The sequence below is a fragment of the Castor canadensis genome, chromosome 14, assembly GCF_047511655.1.
Source record: "Castor canadensis chromosome 14, mCasCan1.hap1v2, whole genome shotgun sequence".
Classification (NCBI taxonomy): Eukaryota; Metazoa; Chordata; class Mammalia; order Rodentia; family Castoridae; genus Castor; species Castor canadensis.
Genome location: NC_133399.1, coordinates 88,682,264 through 88,702,711, shown reverse-complemented (window position 1 = coordinate 88,702,711; position 20,448 = coordinate 88,682,264). Strand labels below are relative to the sequence as shown.

Sequence of the window (20,448 nt, the reverse complement as noted above, 5' to 3'; positions counted from 1 at the left end):
TTCTGTTAATGTGGTTTATTACATTTATTGATTTTCGTATGTTGAACTACCCCTGCATCCCTGGGATGAAGCCTACTTAGTCGTGGTGAATAATCTTTTTGATGTGTTGCTGAATTCGGTTTGCCATTATTTTGTTGAGGATTTTTGCATCAATGTTCATTAAGGAGATTGGCCTATAGTTCTCCTTTTTGGAGGTGTCTTTTTCCCAGTTTTTTAGTGCGACTTTTTTTTTTTTTTTCTGACACAACCACATTTTCTTGCCTTATAATTTTCTGCCCCAGGCTTAAAATGTCTTCAGGGAGTTTCAGTTCTATTTGATGGGAGATGGTTCTTAGAAATCAAGATCTAAGTGTTAGGCATATGCCTATTTTACTTGTATCAATTGCTCATAGGCCCTTTCAGTGTACAGAACAAATATGTTTATTTCTTTTTATATGAATTCATGTTGGTGTTTCTAATTTAAATGTAACCATTTTTAATCATATTTATATTGCATAATAACATTTTTCTTCTTATTAATGTACTTGTTATGCTTCATATAGAGTTTAAAACTACAATATTAACATTGTTACTATAAGTATAAAATTCTGAATGAAGTTTAAGATTTCTTTGAAGTTTTGTTTTTTGTACTTGGGGAGTTTTTAAAAATAGAAATATTTGTGCCTTCTTATCCCAGAACTTTTGAATCAGAATCATGATGGGAGAGTAGGACGAGCTTGTTTGTTTGTGTATTTAAAAGAACAAATCCATGATATCCTGCTCTTGTCATTCTCAGAATTGCTGGAATGTGTGGGGATGTTTTGCCTTGGGTTATATGGCTCTGTCCCTTCTTATCTCCTAAAACATTTTTATACTTTTCTTGTAGTACAATTGTTGAGTAACTGGCACAGGGAAAAAACTATAAGAAAATGGGAAAATAGTTAACTGTGAAAAAAAAATCAAGAATTTTCAGGGAGGCAGTATAGGGAGCAAGTATATCTACACACTATTGTATGTACCTATATACTCTAGGAAAGCACTGCCATGAACAAGTTTTTATACTTTCAGAATTCCATTATCAACAACATGTTCCTTACAGTTATTTAGAGGATTCTAAATAGTAGTCTTGTTTTGAATCATTTTAGGATTTATTTAATAACATTTATTGCATATTTAATGTTAGGCACTCAGATTTTTAAACTATGTTATCTCATTTGATCCTTTCAGTAACTTTGCTGTGCTCACATATTAATTTCAATTTTGTAGGTGAAGAAATTGACTTAAATATTTGTATTCTTTGTTTACTGATATAGCTCTCAGGGAAAATACAGGTTTAATCTTCTGCCGCAGGTTGGGTCCCTAGGAATCAGACTGTGAGATGGAGTGTAGGTATGTGATTCTCTTAGAGTCCTCGAGGGATTCTTGGGAAGGAAGTAGGCTGGAAGAGTTGAGCTGTGAAGCAATTTAGCAAGCCACACAGAAAGCTCTGGAGCTAGGATTCTCTCTCAAAGTCACTCCAATTTGGGGCAGGAGAACTGGGCCTTTTAACCTCTGCATTGACCCCTTGGGTACAGACTGCCCCTGGAGGGAGGGAGGTTGGGCCCTGGGAGAGGCAGTTTCTTAGTAGAGGCAATATCTGAAATTAGCTGACAATTGTAACCCTCTTCTGTCAGTATTCTTAGCAAAGGAGGAATAAGCCTGAAAGGAAGTCTTTAAAGGGCTTCTTGAAAGGGTTGGCAGAGTGACTCCAGCAGTAAGAGCGCCTGCCTAGCTAGTGTGAGGCCCTGAGTTTAAACCCCAGTGCCACAAAAATAAATTAAATAAATTAATAGAAAAATTTTAAAAAGGCTTCTAGATTGATCATCACAGTGTCAATTGTATCTCTAATAAATTTGCTATAGTTTATTATAATCCTAAAGCTACAGCTCTTTTTTTTTTTTAAAGTGGTATTGTCTAAAACCTCCCTTTTACCCAGTTTATCAGCTTTTAACTCTTTGCTATATGTTATTTTGATTGGGCCAAAGTTTACATGCAGGTTTTTTTTTTTTTTTTTCTGTTTTAGAATATTGTTGTTTAGGGTCTCTAATCTAGTCCTCAAAATTTTACTCTGCTTTTCTTTCATAACCATGCCTGAGAAGGTTATCAAAGAGGTCAGTGTAAAAGAAAGTCTTCATGGTATCCCATGCTTAGGACCTGCTCAGGTTCAGCTCCTTTTCTGTTTTAAAACACCGTCTTTGACATCATTCATCCTTCATCCCATGGTTTTTCTGATGAGGAAAGTCTCATTTGGTCTCTTAGCCTGCTCCCCATCTGTCCTAACAGTCTGTCCTCTGTATGAACTTGGATGCAGAAGCACTGCTGCATGCTGTGTTCCCCCGTGTAGAGAAAACCCTTCCACCTGTTCACTGGACCAGTGGCTGTGAAGGCTGAAGCCTGGTGTCCCTGGGTACCACATACCTCCTGCTGGTGTACCTCCTCCCTTATGTGTGGCATTATGTACTCTCAGAAAACAAATGCCTGCTGTTTTCATTTGCATTAGTCAGGCTGTATGTATAAATGTGCTATTTGATATCTTCTTGCTTTAGGGATTTATCTGGTCTTCATTTTTATTGGAATCTTGTAATACTTTCAATGTCTGTTCTGTAGTTTTTTTAAATAAATCATCTCTGAGTTCATTGTAGTTCAGTACCCAGCAATGTAATTTCTTTGCTTTACAATATTTTTTGACTAGAAATAAAATGCTTTAAAATTACATGTATGTCAAAAAATGCTTTAGTGTATAGTTAAAAGCCAATGTAAGAAAAAATAACCTAAAGAATAATGCTAAAGTCCAACCACTATTTTCTTCCCTCTTTTCTAATTTTCCATCTACTTACCACATTGGAAAGAAATCAAGATAAGTATATTAATTTCCTTAATTTCTAAATTTTATTTAAAAAATTTAAAATTTAACTCCCTTTAAAGAAGTATGTTGAGGAAGACTGATCCAAGAGCAGATGTAAGTAGGAGAAATGAGTAAAGATCAAAGTGTAATGTGAAGAATTTATTTTCTTTTTTTAAAAAAGTATGTGCTGTGCTGTGTAGGACTTAGTTTTCCATTTCATGAATGCCTCATGTTAGAAGATATCATACAACATAATTCAATTCTCTTTGCTTTTAAGTGATTGGTAATTTATGTTCAAATAATTAATAACTTATTTCACTATATCCTCTTTTTTTATACCTTTTTAAAATTTTTGCTTAAGCTGTTTTTTTTTAACTTAAGGTGCTACCTATGTGTCACTGTGTTCTTCAATAAAACATATTCATAGCTATGCCCTGTGTGTGAACTTCCAGCCAAATCCTTTTATGCTCCTACATATTGTTTCTCTGAGCCCTCTCTCAACTGCTCCTAATAGTGTTTTCTGCTTGATCCTTAAATTATGTAAAGTGATCTTTTTGGCAATCAACAGATTGATAGCTTACTGTTATAGGGAAATTCCTGGTAGAAAAATTATCTCTCCTGTTATTATGTAAGCTGTTTTCTGACAGGTCAGTTCTTCTTCCGAATAAATTTTTTAAAAACAAATTTAATAGGAAGTATAACAATTTAAAATTTATACAGATGTGCTCAGTATATGAAATAAGGAAAACAAAGATATAAGAAAATAATCACCTGAAATCTCACCACCAGAAAAAAACTTGAAATTATCCTTTGTCCTTGACATTTGTTGTTGTTGGCATATTTGAGGTCATATAGTATAAGTATTATGAATAGCATATGTATGTATCACACTCTTTAAAAACTCATGTAAAGATTTTCCACAAAATTACTTTCCTTAAACTATTTATAGTTATATACTGTTCAGTTGTGCTAAGTGTAACATAATTTTCTTGACTATCATTATTGACATTCTGTCAGTTTCTGGTATATTTGTGGTTATATGCTGCAGTGCACATTTATGCCTAATGTCTTTCCTGTAATTAGAATTATCACTCTAGAATATATTCCCAGGTCTCAAATATTGTAGCCAGGAGGAATGAAGGCTTTGAGAATTTTGGTACATAGAGTCAGATGGCTCTTCAAAGAACTCTACCAACATAATACTGTTTGCGCTTTTTTTTTTCCCTTCCCCCTCTCTAGGAGATGATCCAAGATATTTGTGATCCTAAAAAGTTAAAAATCACCAGTATATGCTTATAAAGAGATTTTATGATTCTTGAGGCTATCACTGCCTTTTAAAAATTTGTAGAAGCTTAGCAACAAACATAGCCTAAAGTGGATGCAGAAAATTTGTTAAAACTATAATCTTAGTGAGACCTGCAGGGACCAATGTTGAAGATGCCTCGAGGGAGTTGAAATGGTGGCAACTCTTCCTTGGTGTCACTGTGAAAACCCTTATTTTATTTACTTTATATGTGTCAGTGGCAAACAAACAGTAGATTTTTGAAAACCATTCTGTTTCTGTGAAATCAGAATAAGCAAGCATACCAGCTCAGTTTAATGGTATTGTATGACTAACTGAAAATAATTTATTTCAGAAATAAACACATGAGATGAGTGTATTTCCTTAAGTGTACTGCACTGTTCTACATCTTGAAATTATTCACCTCAGCTAAGTGGACATCATACTGTGTTATTCCTACTTTTGAAATATTAATTGATTCTCTTTTTTAAAAATAGCCTTTCTGAACTATTTTATTACTATTTCTAATTAATAGCATTGTATTAATTTGAATGTAAAGGAAATTTTTACTAAAATGACCTGTTAAGATAAGCAGTAATTGTAATGTTTTGGCATTTAAAAATCTTAAGGGTCCTAGAGGGGCTTGGAGGCCTGGCTCAAGTGGTATAGCCCTTACCTAGCAAATACAAGACCCTAAATTAAAAACAAAAAACAGAACAAAAAAAAAACCCAGAAAGCCCCCCCACACCCACAAAACCATTCTCTAGAAAGTCTAGTTTGAAAAACTAGAAAAAATTGTGGATATCTTCTTCCATGGAACAAAACAGTTAAACTCTGGAGCCAGATATGTTTGCTCACATCCTACCTTTACAACCTCCTCAGTGTGTTGTTTTCAACAAGTTACTCAAACTTTGCCTCACATTTCCCATCTGTGAAATCGGAGAATAATTGTACCTAGGTTCAAAGGGTTACCGCATGGTCAAAGAAATAGGTGTGGTGCACTTAAAATACTGCTTGTTATATCGCGAGGGTTCTTCTGCCTCTTCTTCTATCATTGTCTCTGTAGCAGTCATGATGATGGAAATCAGTATTGTATAAGACGATTTCACTGGCAAGTTGATTTACCACTTTTTTTGTCTCTTCTGTTTTTTCCTGTTAAGCCATTGAAGATTCTGTTCTAACTTTGGCAGTGCTTTGACTGACACATTGGCAGGCTGTCTTCAGCCTGTGCTACAGTAACAGAATGTTTGCTTTTCCGTTCATTCATAGACATCAGGATAAATGTGCTACTTGCCTTCACTGTACCAGGTAAAGGAAACAAATCTTTTTAATAGAACACCTGGATGACTAAAAGTTATCAGACGATTATGGAAAAATAAATCTGAGATATTTGCTTAAACTTGGCCATCCCAGTCATTATGTGTTATTTTCCAGAATTTCACCTTTGGTTGCCAGAGGTTATCAGATTTCTGTTGTACCACTTTGGCATCTTACGTGAGACAAGCCAGGTTGGTTGGAATGTGTCAGACAGCTGAATTTATGCATTTGTGATTAACTGGCTTCTCTCAGTTAATTGGTAAAGTTGCTTCCTATCACTCAGAAATTGCTGTTTCCTTCTCCTAAAGTGCCAAAAAATTTATTGAAATGACCGCTCTAATTGTAAGATATTCTAAAATGAAGTGTAAGTATTATGAACATTGTTATGATAAAATTGGATTATTGCTTTCTTTTTTTTGTATGTAATATGTGCTTTTTTTTTTTTCTTTTATTATTCACATGTGCATACAAGGCTTGGGTCATTTCTCCCCCCTGCCCCCGCCCCCACCCCCTCCCTTACCACCCACTCTGCCCCCTCCCTGTCCCCCCCACCCCCTCGATACCCAGCAGAAACTATTTTGCCCTTATTTCTAATTTTGTTGTAGAAGAGTATAAGCAATAATAGGAAGGAACAAGGGTTTTTGCTGGTTGAGGTAAGGATAGCTATACAGGGCGTTGACACACATTGATTTCCTGTGCGTGTTTGTTACCTTCTAGGTTAATTCTTTTTGATCTCACCTTTTCTCTAGTTCCCGGTCCCCTTTTCCTATTGGCCTCAGTTGCTTTTAAGGTATCTGCTTTAGTTTTTCTGCGTTAAGGGCAAAAATACTAGCTAGTTTTTTAGGTGTCTTACCTATCCTCACCCCTCCCTTGTGTGCTCTCGCTTTCTAAATCTAAAAGGTGGTGGTTAGCAAGATTAAGAAATGGAAATAGAAATGAAAAATTAATTTAAACTTAACTGAAGCATATTTTTAATGTTTTAATATAATATAACTAACCTGTTCACTACATGACATAGCAGAGATTAAATTCAGAACATCCTGAGTTACTTTCTGTAGAAATAGTGTCTTCATATGCTACTCCTAAATGGTTCAGGTCTAGTTGCAGTTCCCTTACATTCACAGTGAGTATCCTTATGTGTCTTAAACAACATACTGTTGGTTGTTTTTGTAGATAAGCACTCTGTGAGCCCCTCCTTTTCTGATTATACATTTTACATACAGGAGGAAAAATAAAGGAAACCCTGGTGTTGTGTACATTTAGCATGTCCCGAGAAACACAGTAAGTTCCTTTGTGATGATGTAATGATACTATCCGTCTTTGTAAAACCAAGTATTTGATAAGTTTTTGGTTAGAGTACATATCAGTGAAGCCACAGGCATTGGCTTGATCATAAATAATTTGGTTTTATTCCATAACCACAGCTTGAGCAATACTTTTTTTTTTTCATAGTACTGGGTTTTGAACTCAGAGCCTCATACTTGCCAGGCAGGCACTTTACCACTTAAGCCATTCCACTAGCTCTTTTTGGTATTGGTATTTTGAGATAGGGTTTCATGAACTATTTGCCTGGGTGGGCTTTGAACCACGATCCTCCTGATTTCTGCCTCCTAAGTAGGTAGGACTACAGGCATGAGCCAACTGCATCTGGCAAGTAGCCACAGCAATACTTTTGATCATTAAAAAGGCAAGGGTATTCTTTATTGGTAGTTTGAACTGCTCAAAATTCACAAGCAGTATGTCAGAACAGTCAGCTTCACATAAGATAAAAACCACTTCAGCCCTTGCTGTTGAGAGAGACTGATTTGATTCTTTGTATAAAATTATTCAAAATGCTTTCCCCCCTTATTTCATATGCTGTCAGAGAAATTATAACCTAACACATCAGAAGAGCAAAAAAGCCTTTGACAAGGCAGATCTTGTTGTGCAGAGTGTCAGATTTGGCCTTCTTTAGTGTAAGTCATTGCTAAAGTCAGACTTTGTAAGATGGTTAAAAAACAGAACAAAGATACATTAAAAGTTATATTAATTGGACATTTTAAAGGCTCCAAAATTAATTGTTTTTATAGATTTCTCATTTCCTAGAAAGTAGAAGTTGTCATTAGTTTTTTTTGGAATAACTTAACATTGTTAATAGATGCTCAGGATTTAGTATGCACACAGACCAGAGTTCAAATCCTAGCCCCATCACTTACTGTGTGTGATTAGAACGATATTAAGTCTGTATAATGTATAAAACTTCACAACTGTAAAATCTGAGAATAAAACTAGAAGAGCTATCTCACTGACCTCATTGGATAGTTGTGAGGATTGGAGCATGTAACATACTTAACTGTATATGGGTATTTTATTTTTTTAAAGCAAACTTTGCACTACTTTCCCCCTACTTCCCAGTCTGTCTAAAAGCACAAACTCAATCCCTCCTTTAGAAATATGGAGGCCAGGAAACAATGAATAGATATTATTACTTTATATATATATATATATATATGTGGGAGGAGGGATAAGGAAAAAAGAAATGGCAGAAAAGTTAGGTAGGAGAATATATGTACTAGAAATTTATTCTGTGCAAAAGGAGGAAAAGACTATAAGTCTTCTCAACTAGAGTTTTTAGTATGGTTGGGGAAAGAAAAACTAACATATAGAAATTAGGGAATTGTTAAAGTGTTAAGTAGAAATTCATGAGAGGGAAAATATTACTGGCTCTATGGCAGATGGTAGGGTCTGAATTTGTAAAAATGGAATTGGAAATAAACCAGGATAGTGCTGTGAGCCAGTTTATAACATGGGCCAATCCCTGGAGGCAAGGACTGGATCATGTTTTAAAATGTCCCCCTGATGGTGTAAAACTAACTGATGTGCAAGTGGACAGACAGTTTGAGTACAGAATGTAGGATAGATTAAGTGAGGGAGGCTTATAGAATAATTCAAGTAGATTCAGAGGGCTTGAATCCCAAAGAAGAAAAAAAATGCAGATGTTTACACCTATTTCATCTTTCCTATCATGGCAGAGACTGACATCCTCACCAAGCCAGTTCCCATCTTTGCTGTGTCTCCCATCTCTTCCACATTTTCAAGAAACTTCTATTCTTGATTACCCTTTTCTCATGTGCACTTAATGTCTTATCATTTCCTTCACTTTTAAAAATGCTCAAGTTTTTTCCACTAAAACCAAACCAAACCAAAACTTCCCATTCTACCGCATATTTTCTCCCACAGTCACTGCATCTCTATTCTTCCCTTGAGGAGCAGACTTTTCACACATGTTGTTTACTCTTGCTTGCACCATTTCCATACCTTCCAACTCTACCTCCACCCAGTCCACTTGGACTCTTGACACCATTAACCACTGAAACAGCCCTCACTAAAGTTGTCATTCAACTGCACATTACCAAATGCATTACTCATCTCACTTGGCTTCTAAGCAGCATTTAACACTGTTGACTATTTTCTCTGTCTTGAACATCCTGTCTTCTTTGCATTTGTCCTCTATTTCCTTGGTACATCTTTTAAGGGACTCCTCCTTAAGATGGGGCCCAATGCCCCCTCCTTTTCTCACTTTATAATCTCTCCATGATTTGTTTTATTCATGTCCTTATGTCAGTTTTTATCCACATAAAGATGTTCACCAGAATTATATTCTCCAATCCAGACCTCTTCTCTAAGCTGTAGATTCCATTTCTTTCTTTTGAATTTTTTGGAAGCAGTTCAAACTCAGCATATCCTAAAAGAATGCATTATCTTCAATGCTTGTCTTTTTCAGTGTTTCCTCTTGCAACAAAAAGCATCTGTTTGTGCAAGTTAGAAATCTTAAAATCATCCTTGACTACTTCCTCTCTTTTCACGACCTATCATCAAACTTGTCCATTTTGCTTCCTAATGAACCTATGAATCTGACCACTTTTCTTTCTACACAACCAAAATGCACATTTTGACTACTACCACTCTGATGCATCCTCATACACACTGGCTTCCTTCCAGTTTGTTGTTGTATTCATCAGCTAGAGAGTTCTTTCAGAATGCTCTTATCTTTCTATGGTGCACTAAAACTATTAGCATGCTTTTTTTGCTCTCAGAATCTAAGACCAAACTTGTTACTGTGGACACCATACCCTGTTTGGTCTGGCTACTTCCTATCTTCAGCCTCCCTGGTCCCTCACTCTTTGTGTTCATCCTATTTGCCTGCCATAGTCCCTCCTGCTGCACACACTATGCTCAACATGTACTCAACTTGGGATTCTCTTCCCTCCTCTCTTTGCCCAGTTAGCTTCTCATCCTTCAGCTTTCTGCTTGCTGATGGACTTTTTCTCAAGAAAGCCTTTGCAAACTTCCTAAATTATATCAGTTCTCCTTGAAGGATATCATAGCACCATGTTTTCATTTTTTATCTGTCTCCCCCACTGGACAGAATGTTCCACAAAAGCAGGAATGTATTTGTTTTTATCTTTGCATCCCTGTACCCTAGTATATAGCAGATGCTCAATACATATTTATCAATCCACCAGCTAAACACTTTATTTCAAAGGAATAGCTAATGAAGAACAAGAGTATCACAAAAATTTCTCTAGTATTCTAGATGATAGAAAACAATATGATAGTTCCATCTGTAACTGGGTAGGAAATAATTGTGAGGAGTCCTAAGGCTTCTCGAGCTCCATGCTTCTGGAGCCTCTACCAGTGCTGTCTGTCACAGAACTGGTGAGTGAACTATGCTGCAGGACTCAGATAAGCTGCTTACTTTCCTTGCGTGTACCTGCAGGCTTTGTAATTCTCATTAGTTTAACACTATGTCTGCTATTTTTTTTTTAGCTCTGTTGACTACTTTTTTTTGAAATTCTCATCCATATTTTCTTCTCTAGTATTTCTAAAATTTTTCTTTTCTCTCTGAAATCACCATCGCTCTTCTCATTTGATCCATCAGAGTACTCATTACAAAATTCAGCTTTGATCTGTCATGGGCTCAGTATCTAAGAGGATGAAATCTGAACCTTTTGGCAGTTCTTAAGAGGTCTTCTGAGGAACTACCAGTTTGAATCTCATCTCTTGCCACCTCCCCAGATGTCCTCACTTGTTGTACCAACCCATTTGTAGTTCCCAGACCACTCCATGTGCTTATGCTTTTGTCTCAGCCTAGAAGCAACCTTTTGCCACCTTCCATCCCTGCCTCCTTACCTACCAGTTCTCCTGACCATCTGTGTGCTCCTGAGCCCCTACTGTTTTCAAACATGGGTCAAGCGACTTGCAGCCTTTTCAGGCCTCCTCTTTCCCCAGACTGTGACTCCATACAGTAGACCTGTAATAAATAATTTGGATAACTAAAAGGACATTTCTTTTATCTTTCAATGATATATATAAATACTAGTCTGAATGCAAACTAACACACATGATAAAATTAGAGTATCACTGGAAAAGGATCCCCTTTTGAGACAGACTTTTTGATAGTTGAGAAATAAAATGTCAAGAAGTTAGTTGTATAAATAACCTTGACCTACATTCAGATATTTTTCTATCTTACATAATTATGTTACTTTGTCACACCCTTCAAAGATGGATTTCCAGTCATGAAGTGGTATTAAAATGTTGGTCTGTGCTTTAAAGACAAATATCTGTCCTGAAAAATTTGAAGTATTTCTGGGTTTTTTTTTTTTAAGATTTGCAGGAGAAGATTATTTTGTACCAATCAAAATGTGTGTTTGTTGTAAAATCCCACATTACTGATACTTTTTATGAGCTGTTATGAAATCCAGGCTTCAGGGCAGAACTGTTTTATGCATTTCCAGCTGCAGAATATAGTAACAATTCATGTGGGAGTGCTGTATGCATTCTTGAATTTCTACCCTAGAGGGATAATAGGACATTGTTCTTTTGACTTTCAAGAGGGTATTAAACATTCTCCTCCTAACACAAATGTCAAATTTACTTCATTCTGCTCTTATTCGGTAAAATGTTTTCCTTAATGTCATAAGAATTATTGATGATTCTATTGGTGACATAATTTCCTATAAGACTTTCAGGAAGATTGGAAATCTTACGTGGTTTCACTGGACTTGCCAAATGTAAAGGAGGATTAAGAATTAAACTATCTGCTTGCCCTTGGTTGATACTAAATTATAAAATGCATTGTTATACTAGAAACAGGAATCAAAGGAAAGGACTAAATAAGCACTTCCCCTAATTAAAAAAAAAATTCAAGTTTTAACTGTGTGGTCCCCAAGCATTGGTGTTGGGAATACGCTTAAAATAATTTAAAGATGATGTGGAAAAGGGAGTAAAGACAGATTCTTAGCAGGTAAGAAAACAGAGCTGATTAGCACAAGCTCAAAGTTCTGAAACATATGAGTTGGCAGAAGAGGAGCAGATGTGACCTCATTTTCAATCAGTTCAACTTTAAGTGTTTACTCTTTTCTCTACCTGATGAAATGCTGTGATTGTTCTTTCAAAGAGTTTATTCAGCGGGGTTAATTTCTTATTTTTTATCCTTCTAAACCATTTGGTTTTTAAATGTGTATTTCCTCTCCCCAAGTGCATACATAATATGTATTCATATATAAATTATTCATGTGTTTAAAAGTCTTCACAGATTTTACATCACACTCTCAATGCTATGCTTTCATTTTTTTCCCCTCCTCATTCTTTGCTAATACCTTTCTTATTTTTAGACAGTTCATTTTGTAGGAACAATTTGGTAAGATTTATTGTAAAATATTTACAGCTTTATTAAAATATTTCATATATCTTATTTTATGTTATGTATAAAATGGAAAATTTGCTTAGGAACTCTTTTTAAAACTCAGAAATTTCTTAGCTCCCAAACATGAAAACTAAAATCTACCTACTATAGCCTTTTATGATTTCTAAGAAGTATTATAATCTGCCTTTTACTACGTGTGGGAGATGGGGCTTTTAAATGCTATTGGTGTGTCTTGTATTTATAGCCCAGCTCTGACAATATATGCTTTTAGCACTGAAATGACAGCATGGATGTTGACAAATACAACTTTATATCATCTTTTGAAATGTGCTACAAAAATGATTTATTGATCATTTGTTTAGTATTCATGTTTGATTCTTAAAACTTAGTTTAAACCAGCTAAAGATTTAATATTAAATATTCAGAATCAGAAAGATTTTTTAAGTAAAAGATACTTTTTTAAGGGGCCTTCTACAAGAGGAAGATGGCAAACTTGTAAATCATACATATTTTAGGAAGAGGTAATGAACAAAGTTTTCATGTTCAGATTGTAGTGACTGGAGAAAGGGGGTTATTCTAAACTGCTGGAGTAGAAGATCTTGAAACTTAAAAAGGTGCCATTAAATATGGCAATAAAAGGAATGTTGAGGCAGGAAATGCCCATTTGTCATCAGCATATGAACAAGAGGTGAGAATCTAACCCTGTCTTTACAAAAAGCAAATTTTAATGGTGGAATTTTCAGAAAGTTCAGAGCTTAACTTTCCCAGTCAACCCAACATAATGTTTGTTCAAGTCTTCTGATCATGTTACTATTCAGAGTTGTCTGTCAGCTACTTCCACTTGTTCATCATCCTGTCACCTTTCACTTTCCCTGTCTTTGTTGCTCTTCGCAACTTTCTTAGTGACTCAGATTATCTGTTACTATGATGAACTGGCTTTGTACATAACTTGGCACTTCACTATTGAAGCTTTCGATATTCTTTCCTTGTTCTGTGCTCTCGGTATTTTACTGAAGTATGACATGGAAAGGTTGTTTTCTGGTCATGTCTATGGTGTTTGAATACCTCCCATACTTGGATACCCAGTTCTTTTCCTGGAATTGGATAATTCGCTGCTATAATTTCATGGAAGCAGCTTACTATGCCTTTAGTCTGTATCTTTGTTCCCTTTTCTAAGACACAGATCTATAGGTTTGATTTTTAAATTGTTTCACAGAGTTCTTGAGTATTGTGGTCATGATTGCTTTTTTGTTGTTGTTGCAATATGACTGTAATAATTTCTGAGCAATAAGAAAGATTTTTAAACTTATACTTGTGTTCATGATTCAGTTCATGAGCTAAGTCATGAATTTTCATAAGGTCTCTGGGAGATAAAAATAATTTAGATTTCATAACTATTTTTAAATTTCATGTGTTTCTTAGTTGTCTATGATAATAACTTTGATCTGGGCCAATTAAACAGTTTTATGAATAAAAGTTCCTTGTGAAAGGATAATCAATTTGTTGTTTGTTATTTTCCTATTGTAAAAATTAACCTATATTTTGGTCCTTTAATTGCCTATTTCTTCTTTTAATTAAGTCCCCCTTGAGTATTTACCTGGTATTTTGTGATCTGATTTAGAATCTATTCTATTACTGTTTACAACAAGCACCAAATTTAACAGGAAGGCATTTGCAAGATAAATTGCCTAGAGAACTAAGACTAACATCAGCAGATTTACTTTCTCATGTTTAAATAAAAGTACTCATTTTCCACGAAATACCAAATATCACTTGCAGACATGACATCCAAATCTGAAGAAGAGAAGAAACTTACAAAAAGGACTTCCACATTTTAAATGTGTAGAGAAGTAATATTTTCAGTGGTCTTGTTTTGTTGCCCGAAATACTAGCTTAAATTAAGCCAAGTGTAAGATAAACTGACTTTGACAGATCAGTGTCAATTTATACCCTAATAAGGCAATAATAGAAGATCCACAGCTAGAGCTCCAATTTTTCAGTCCATGATCAAACGTCTGCTGAGTACCTACTGTCTGACTAGGTGATTGGGGCATGCAGATAAATAATACACAGTGTTCTCAAAGAGCCCACTCCTGACTGGGGAGAAACATGTGAACAGATATGAAGACAATGCAGGAAGAAAATAATAGAAATAGTCATAGAACTGTGGGAGGAAGGGGAGGTTCTGGGAACTGACCCCTGAATTTAGGTTGCTGGTTTGTATTACTGTCTGTTTATTGGGAATTTCACATTTATATAGTAGAACATTAGAAATTACAGTTAATATAAAGAAGAATTTTATATGAAATTTTCCCTTCCTAGATATAATTTTAATTTGTATGTTGAAAATTGAAAGTATTTATTACTAAGAAATCTATAATCTGACATTTGAACAATGTAATGTATTAGCATGGTTTTTAAAAAGCAAATTTATCATAATTTTAATCAATTCAATCACTAAATTGGATGAACTAAATTTCATTTGGATGGACTAAATTTTGTTCAGAATTTTATTATATGCTTCTGAGTAAATGTAATGTATTTATTACCCATACTTGCTAACATCACTTCCAAAATGACTTTTAAATGATATCTAATCACTGGAATAATCTACAGTTCCAAAAGATCAAACTTAAAAATTGGAATATTTTTATATTTCCAAAGTTTTTCTTTTTTGTTGTTTTTCCTAATATAACCTCTTTTCTCTGAAACATTTTAAAGAAGTCCGTACTAGCCCATTAGGATTGGGTTCTCTGGTACAATAAAAGTAATATTTATTACCACTTGAAGCTCCAGGGGTTGAGTTAGGGTCCTAGTGGTTTATAGTATAGTACTCAGTCTGGTTACCATGCCAAAGTCTAACCTAAAATGTTAGAGTTGCTGGCCTTGATTTCTTTGAGTGGAGCAGTTACTATGATGTCTACCATGGTTTTTTCTTCAGTCTGTTAACTCATGGTTTACATCTTGGCCTGGTACTTTAAACAAACAAACAAACAAGCACAGGCACAACAGGAACTCCTCCTAAGTGAGTCACTTTCTGTCAATAGATAATTCTTCTTTTCAGAATGTCATACTTTATCTTACTAAGCCATGCCCAGAGCTCATATAGATTTTTTGTAGTTACATAAGTTTACTTACATAAACACACACTTTCTCCATTTTTTCAGTTCTATACTAGTTGCTAACAGAGGCGTTGGCTACTGGAAAGAAGCCTTAAATCTCTTCCTAGTTTAAGAGTCTTAAAATACATATGGAAATAGGGTCCTTACCTATAAGAAGTAACATCGTAGATCTTCAAAGACTGGAAAGGTCTCTGTTTAATCTTCAGTTTATCCATTTTAAGCCCTGATTAAACATAGATAGATTATTTGACCTCTGTTGCTCACCCCACTCCCATCCCCATGCCCAGCGGGACTGCAACTCCCAGTGGAATCAACTCTCAGTGCTCTGAAAAGAGCAAGACTTGAAGGTCTTTGGTCAGCATAAAATGTCAGTGGGTTAGTTTAAAACCCAGCTGTAGCTAAGGAGAGACAAACAAAGGTGCTGAGACCTGAGCACCCAGTATTCCCACATTCTGACACATGTTGATAAGAATCTGAGGAGCTCCTGCTTACTGACATTCCCTGTTTCCTCTGAACTTCTGATGCTTGTTTGACAGCCTTCCTGCTCTTTGCCCATTTCTCCTGTACCTAGGTAAGTAAGTACAGCCAGAGGAAGGGTGCTGTTGTGATTGTTTTCTAATTAAAGTTGTATTTTGTCAAGAGAGTTTTTAATCACAAAATAAAATTTGTCTCTGTACTTTTTACATTCTTTGATTCATGAAGAATGATAACCAAATAATGTTTATATTGTTCAGCAGTGGCCATTTCTACAAAAGTTGTAATTTATCAAGGATTCATGGGAGTACATAAACTCACCCTTGTAAGTGTAGGTTCTATCTATGATTTTAAACCCACACAAGCTACAATACTGTCATTTGCTCTAAAAACCATTTAAAAAATTCTTTTGGATTCATATTAGTTCTATCAAGAAGGTACAGGGTGTGTGTGTGTGTGTGTGTGTGTGTGTGTGTGTGTGTGTGTGAATGTGTTGGGGGGGGAGACTTTTTAAGTTGTAAGGTATTAACTAGTCTGACCCTATTTCTATTTCATCTGACTATAAGTGATTATCTTTTTAGTCCATTTCCACCTTTATGAACATAACAGTCTTGGGAAATTATCTATGGATTCTCTTTTCCATTTCTAGTGAGCAGTGATTCATTGATTTTGGCTGTACAATAAATCAGCTGTTGCTTATGAAAGTATCATAGAACCAGTGAGTCACAGAGGCATCTATTGATTCTCATTCACTCTCAGGAAGGTAGAGTGTATAGCTTTCCTTTTCAGGGGAGTTAAGTATTACACTGCTTTGAATCATATAACGTTAAGATTTGACATGATTATTCTTAATTGATTTGAGGTTAGACAGACAATTCATGTATTTGGTTCTGCCTTCAGATTTAATGACATTCAGGCTTTGAAAAAAGTGAGCAAATTCAATTTTTCTGTTACTGTTATATATCACTATTGAGTACAGTATCATGTAGAAAACGTAGTTTTGTCCTTGGTGAATTTACAAGGTATTGACATTAAGCTTATAATGTCAATACCTTATATATCTATCTGATCCAAGCCTGGCTGTTCCATTTCATTTCCTCCATTCTGTTTCTTTCCTTTTCTTCTCAGAGGAGTCTCTTTTACTAGCAAAACAGTTTAGGAGTCATTCATTTATCTAGTAAATATTTATTGAGGAATGTCAGGATAAGCATTGGGAATGAAGTGATGCGTATGATAGCTCAAACTGTTTCACAGAACTTACAGTATGGTACAGGGGTTGGGGACCCAAATCCAGCCTACCATCTGTCTCTGTATATAAAGTTTTGTTTGAGCACAGACATACTCATTCATTTTTATATTGTCTGTGGCTGCTTTCACACTACAATGGCAGCTTGAATAATTGCAACAGAGACTTTGTGATCTGCAAAGCCAAAAATCTTTACTACTTGACCCTTTTTGGAAAAAGTTAGCTGACCCCTACTCTCTTGGGTAGTGATGGGACATTACACAAATGCAAGTTAGAGCATAGAAAGTCTTAACCCTACTAAAAAAGATAAACTCTGCTGGGGCAGTGGTCCACTAGTAGAATGTTATAAGCAGGGAAAGTTAGCATGTTCATATTTGAATTTTAGGAAATTCCTATGGCTGCTGTATAGGAAAAAGAATGGAGACAATAGTGTGTCAGGATGAGAAGCACAAAAGTGGTACAGTGGCTAAGTGCACAGACTCTTGAACCAACCTGTCTGCATTGAGGTTTTGACTCTACCACAGATTTTGATCTTGTGTAACTTCTCTGTCATATTTTCTATTTGTATGAAAGTTATAGTACCTAAGTCATTGGATTAAATAAGTTGATATATGTGAAGCATTTAGCACAGTCATCACTATTGCTGCTATTGTAGTAATCCTGTTTAGAGGTGAGGGTAGCTCAAATTAAGGCATTGGCAATAAGGATAATGGAAGTGGTCAAATTCAGGAGCTACACAGGTGACAGAATTGACAGGAATTCATGATTAATTGGGTGTCATTAGGATAGGTAAAATAGAGCAAGAAGTTGGGAATGAAATGCAGGTTTTCGCTTTGTAAGTTGAGTGGGTGATGCTCCAATTTCTGAGGGAGGACAATAAAACAAAGCAGTTTTTGTAGTGTGAGGTGAATGAAAGGTTCAGTTTGGATATGTTAAATTTAGACAGCGAGAGATAAATGGAAATGTTTGGGAGATCAGAACTATGATGTGGGTTGGGGAAATGGATGTAGGAATCATCAGTATAAAACTGGTCACCAAGCTTAGAAGAAAATGAGGTAACCCAGAATGAAGATGGAACAAAACCTTAAAGAACACTAACAGTTTCAGGCTGGGGAAAGGACCATTAGGTCAAAGAAGAGATCAAAACAGCTTTCCTTTTATTATATTATTGGCATACTGGGGTGCATTGTGACATTTACAAAAGTTCTTACAATATATCATAGTTGAATTTACCCTCGCCATCATTGTCTTTATCCCCTACTCTCAAAACAACTTTTAAAGGAAGATAAGCTTGAATCTATTAAAATGTCTCCTGTTGAAGTGGGTGTGAATTTGAGAAATATTTAAATTTGCAAATTTTCTAAACTTTAACATGTATTTCACAATTTGGGCAGCTTAATTTCATGTACTATTATATTCCATATTCTTTAATACACATAATTCCTCCTATGAAACATTAGGTAATTTAATGGATACTGACATCTGATGACCTGTTCAAACTATTCTTAATGTGAAAAATTGAAATGAGAAAATACCTTCTTTTTTGTGTTATACTTGGTTCATTATTAACAACTTGGGTCCAGTAGCTTACAGCATTTTATAATGGTTTCTCTATTTTAGATAACTTACAACACTACCATAAATAAGTTTAAGTTTGGAAAGAACCAGGAAACAGACACTTTGAATCATCAGACTCACTCCTCAGCTTCATTAATTCCCTCTCTGTTAGAGTTGTGCTTACTGTACATTTTTCTTAGGATTACTTAGTTCCCAAGAGAATCCTGAGTCCTTCTTGATAAAATTTCTAGCAAGATGGCCTTCTGCCTATTTACCTCTGACCCTTAGGTAGAGGCTAACATATTAGGTTCACACTAAATCTCTGCTGCTAGGTGTGGGACAATCAGAAGCCTGATCCAGAAGCCTTATTTTCTTCATATATCTGAATATGTTTTTCATATTCATTTGTTTGATTATATTCTTCCTGTATTAAAGAAAGGTATCACATTTATGTAATCAGACTGTGTCACACTTTATATTTAGCATTATGTTATAAGGAAAACTATAACATAATAGTTTTTGTGAAAAACTTTGAAATAGCCCAAATTTATATTATCTGACCTAGCTTTCTAGGTTATCATACACTTTCATTCTCCTTGGGCTACTCAGCAGTCCTGTAAATTACAGAAAACAGTAATGTAAAAGATTCTTCTCCATGTTTTTTGAAATGAAAATTGTGTTTTGGAGAATGTAATTGATTATTGTCCTGTGCATCTTGACCAATTTTAATGTTTGTCAATCAGTATTCTTGACATTTATGTATTTGTTCTTTGGATTTATCTTTGTTATCGTCATAACATGTTATGAGTTCTATTTTTAATGAGTGACTATGTCCCATGTTAAAATAACTTTCTTGTTATATATACATGTCTATTTGTATATGTGTATAACATCTCTAGAAAAATTGATTAAGAAATTGATAGCTATGATTGCCTTTACAGAAGGGAAGGCAGAAAAACCTGCTTTCCATTGCATTGCCTTTGTATCATGTGCTTATATATTACCTAAATAAAATGATACTTTAAAAAATTCCTTTTTTAATTCTAAAATCAATCCTTAGCTATCTCTTATCTACTAAATTCACATCTGAAGTAACTTTATAGAGATTTTTATATCTAAACTACCAGTTGGTAACAACAACACATCATACCATATCTAGAGTTTTACTTCTGTATAAAATTTTAAACTTTATTTTTCCAGGTAGTTCTAACACAGTACAAAAATGTTGATCAGATTGTGTTAATTCTATTATTAACCTGTTACAGAATCATATAATCTTAATGTGGAGTGAAGTGTCAGTCCAGTTAGCCTATTTCACAGCTCTTCTCAGTTTGCCTTGCATCTTGCTAGCCCAGCTGTGTGCGCTCTATACCACCCATGTCTAATTATAGTTAATAGCTCTCTTTTTAAGCTAGTGGTGCTCAGACTTAGATGCACATTATAAGCAGGAGTGTTTCTAAAAATCAAGGTGCCCAGACTAATTAAATCATTGTCCAGGAGTGGGACACTCTTAATGTTAAGAAACACTGCTTTGTGAAAAGCATGGTGCTGGCTTAGCATACTGTTCTTCAGAAGCAACAGCACTCAGGATTTCTTACTGAAAGGTCTGCATACGTAATGAAGAGGGTCCGAACAGAAAGGAGAACATCCCTCACTGAATATCTTCACGTGGAGAATCTGTTTTTACCTATGTGGCCTCTGGAATGGGGCTAGCTATAGCATGTGATTTAAAAGTCCAGGCGGACTTACAGTGATTAGAGGTCCGTTTATTTATTTATTTTTGAATTCAGCTAAACTCTCACTGAGTAGAAAACACTGAATTTGTCCTATTGAGTGCACAACTACACCTTGTCCCTCTGCCATTTGGGGCACAAAACCACTGAGTGACTGGTGGGG

The 20,448-nt window shown here is 35.2% G+C and overlaps 1 protein-coding gene across 5 annotated transcripts in view; it reads left to right on the top strand.

Moving 5' to 3' along the window:
- Window positions 1–20,448, top strand: part of Galnt7 (polypeptide N-acetylgalactosaminyltransferase 7) — a 127,344-nt gene that overhangs the window by 46,896 nt on the left and 60,000 nt on the right. Inside the window, exon 1 of one of the 5 annotated variants that reach the window (XM_074054976.1) lies at window positions 646–5,453. The exons of the other annotated variants lie outside the window; for them this stretch is intronic. Coding sequence (XP_073911077.1) covers window positions 5,427–5,453 — 27 coding nt within the window. The 5' untranslated portion in view covers window positions 646–5,426. Of the gene's footprint in view, window positions 1–645; window positions 5,454–20,448 lie in introns of those variants that run through there. 5 annotated transcript variants of the gene reach the window in all.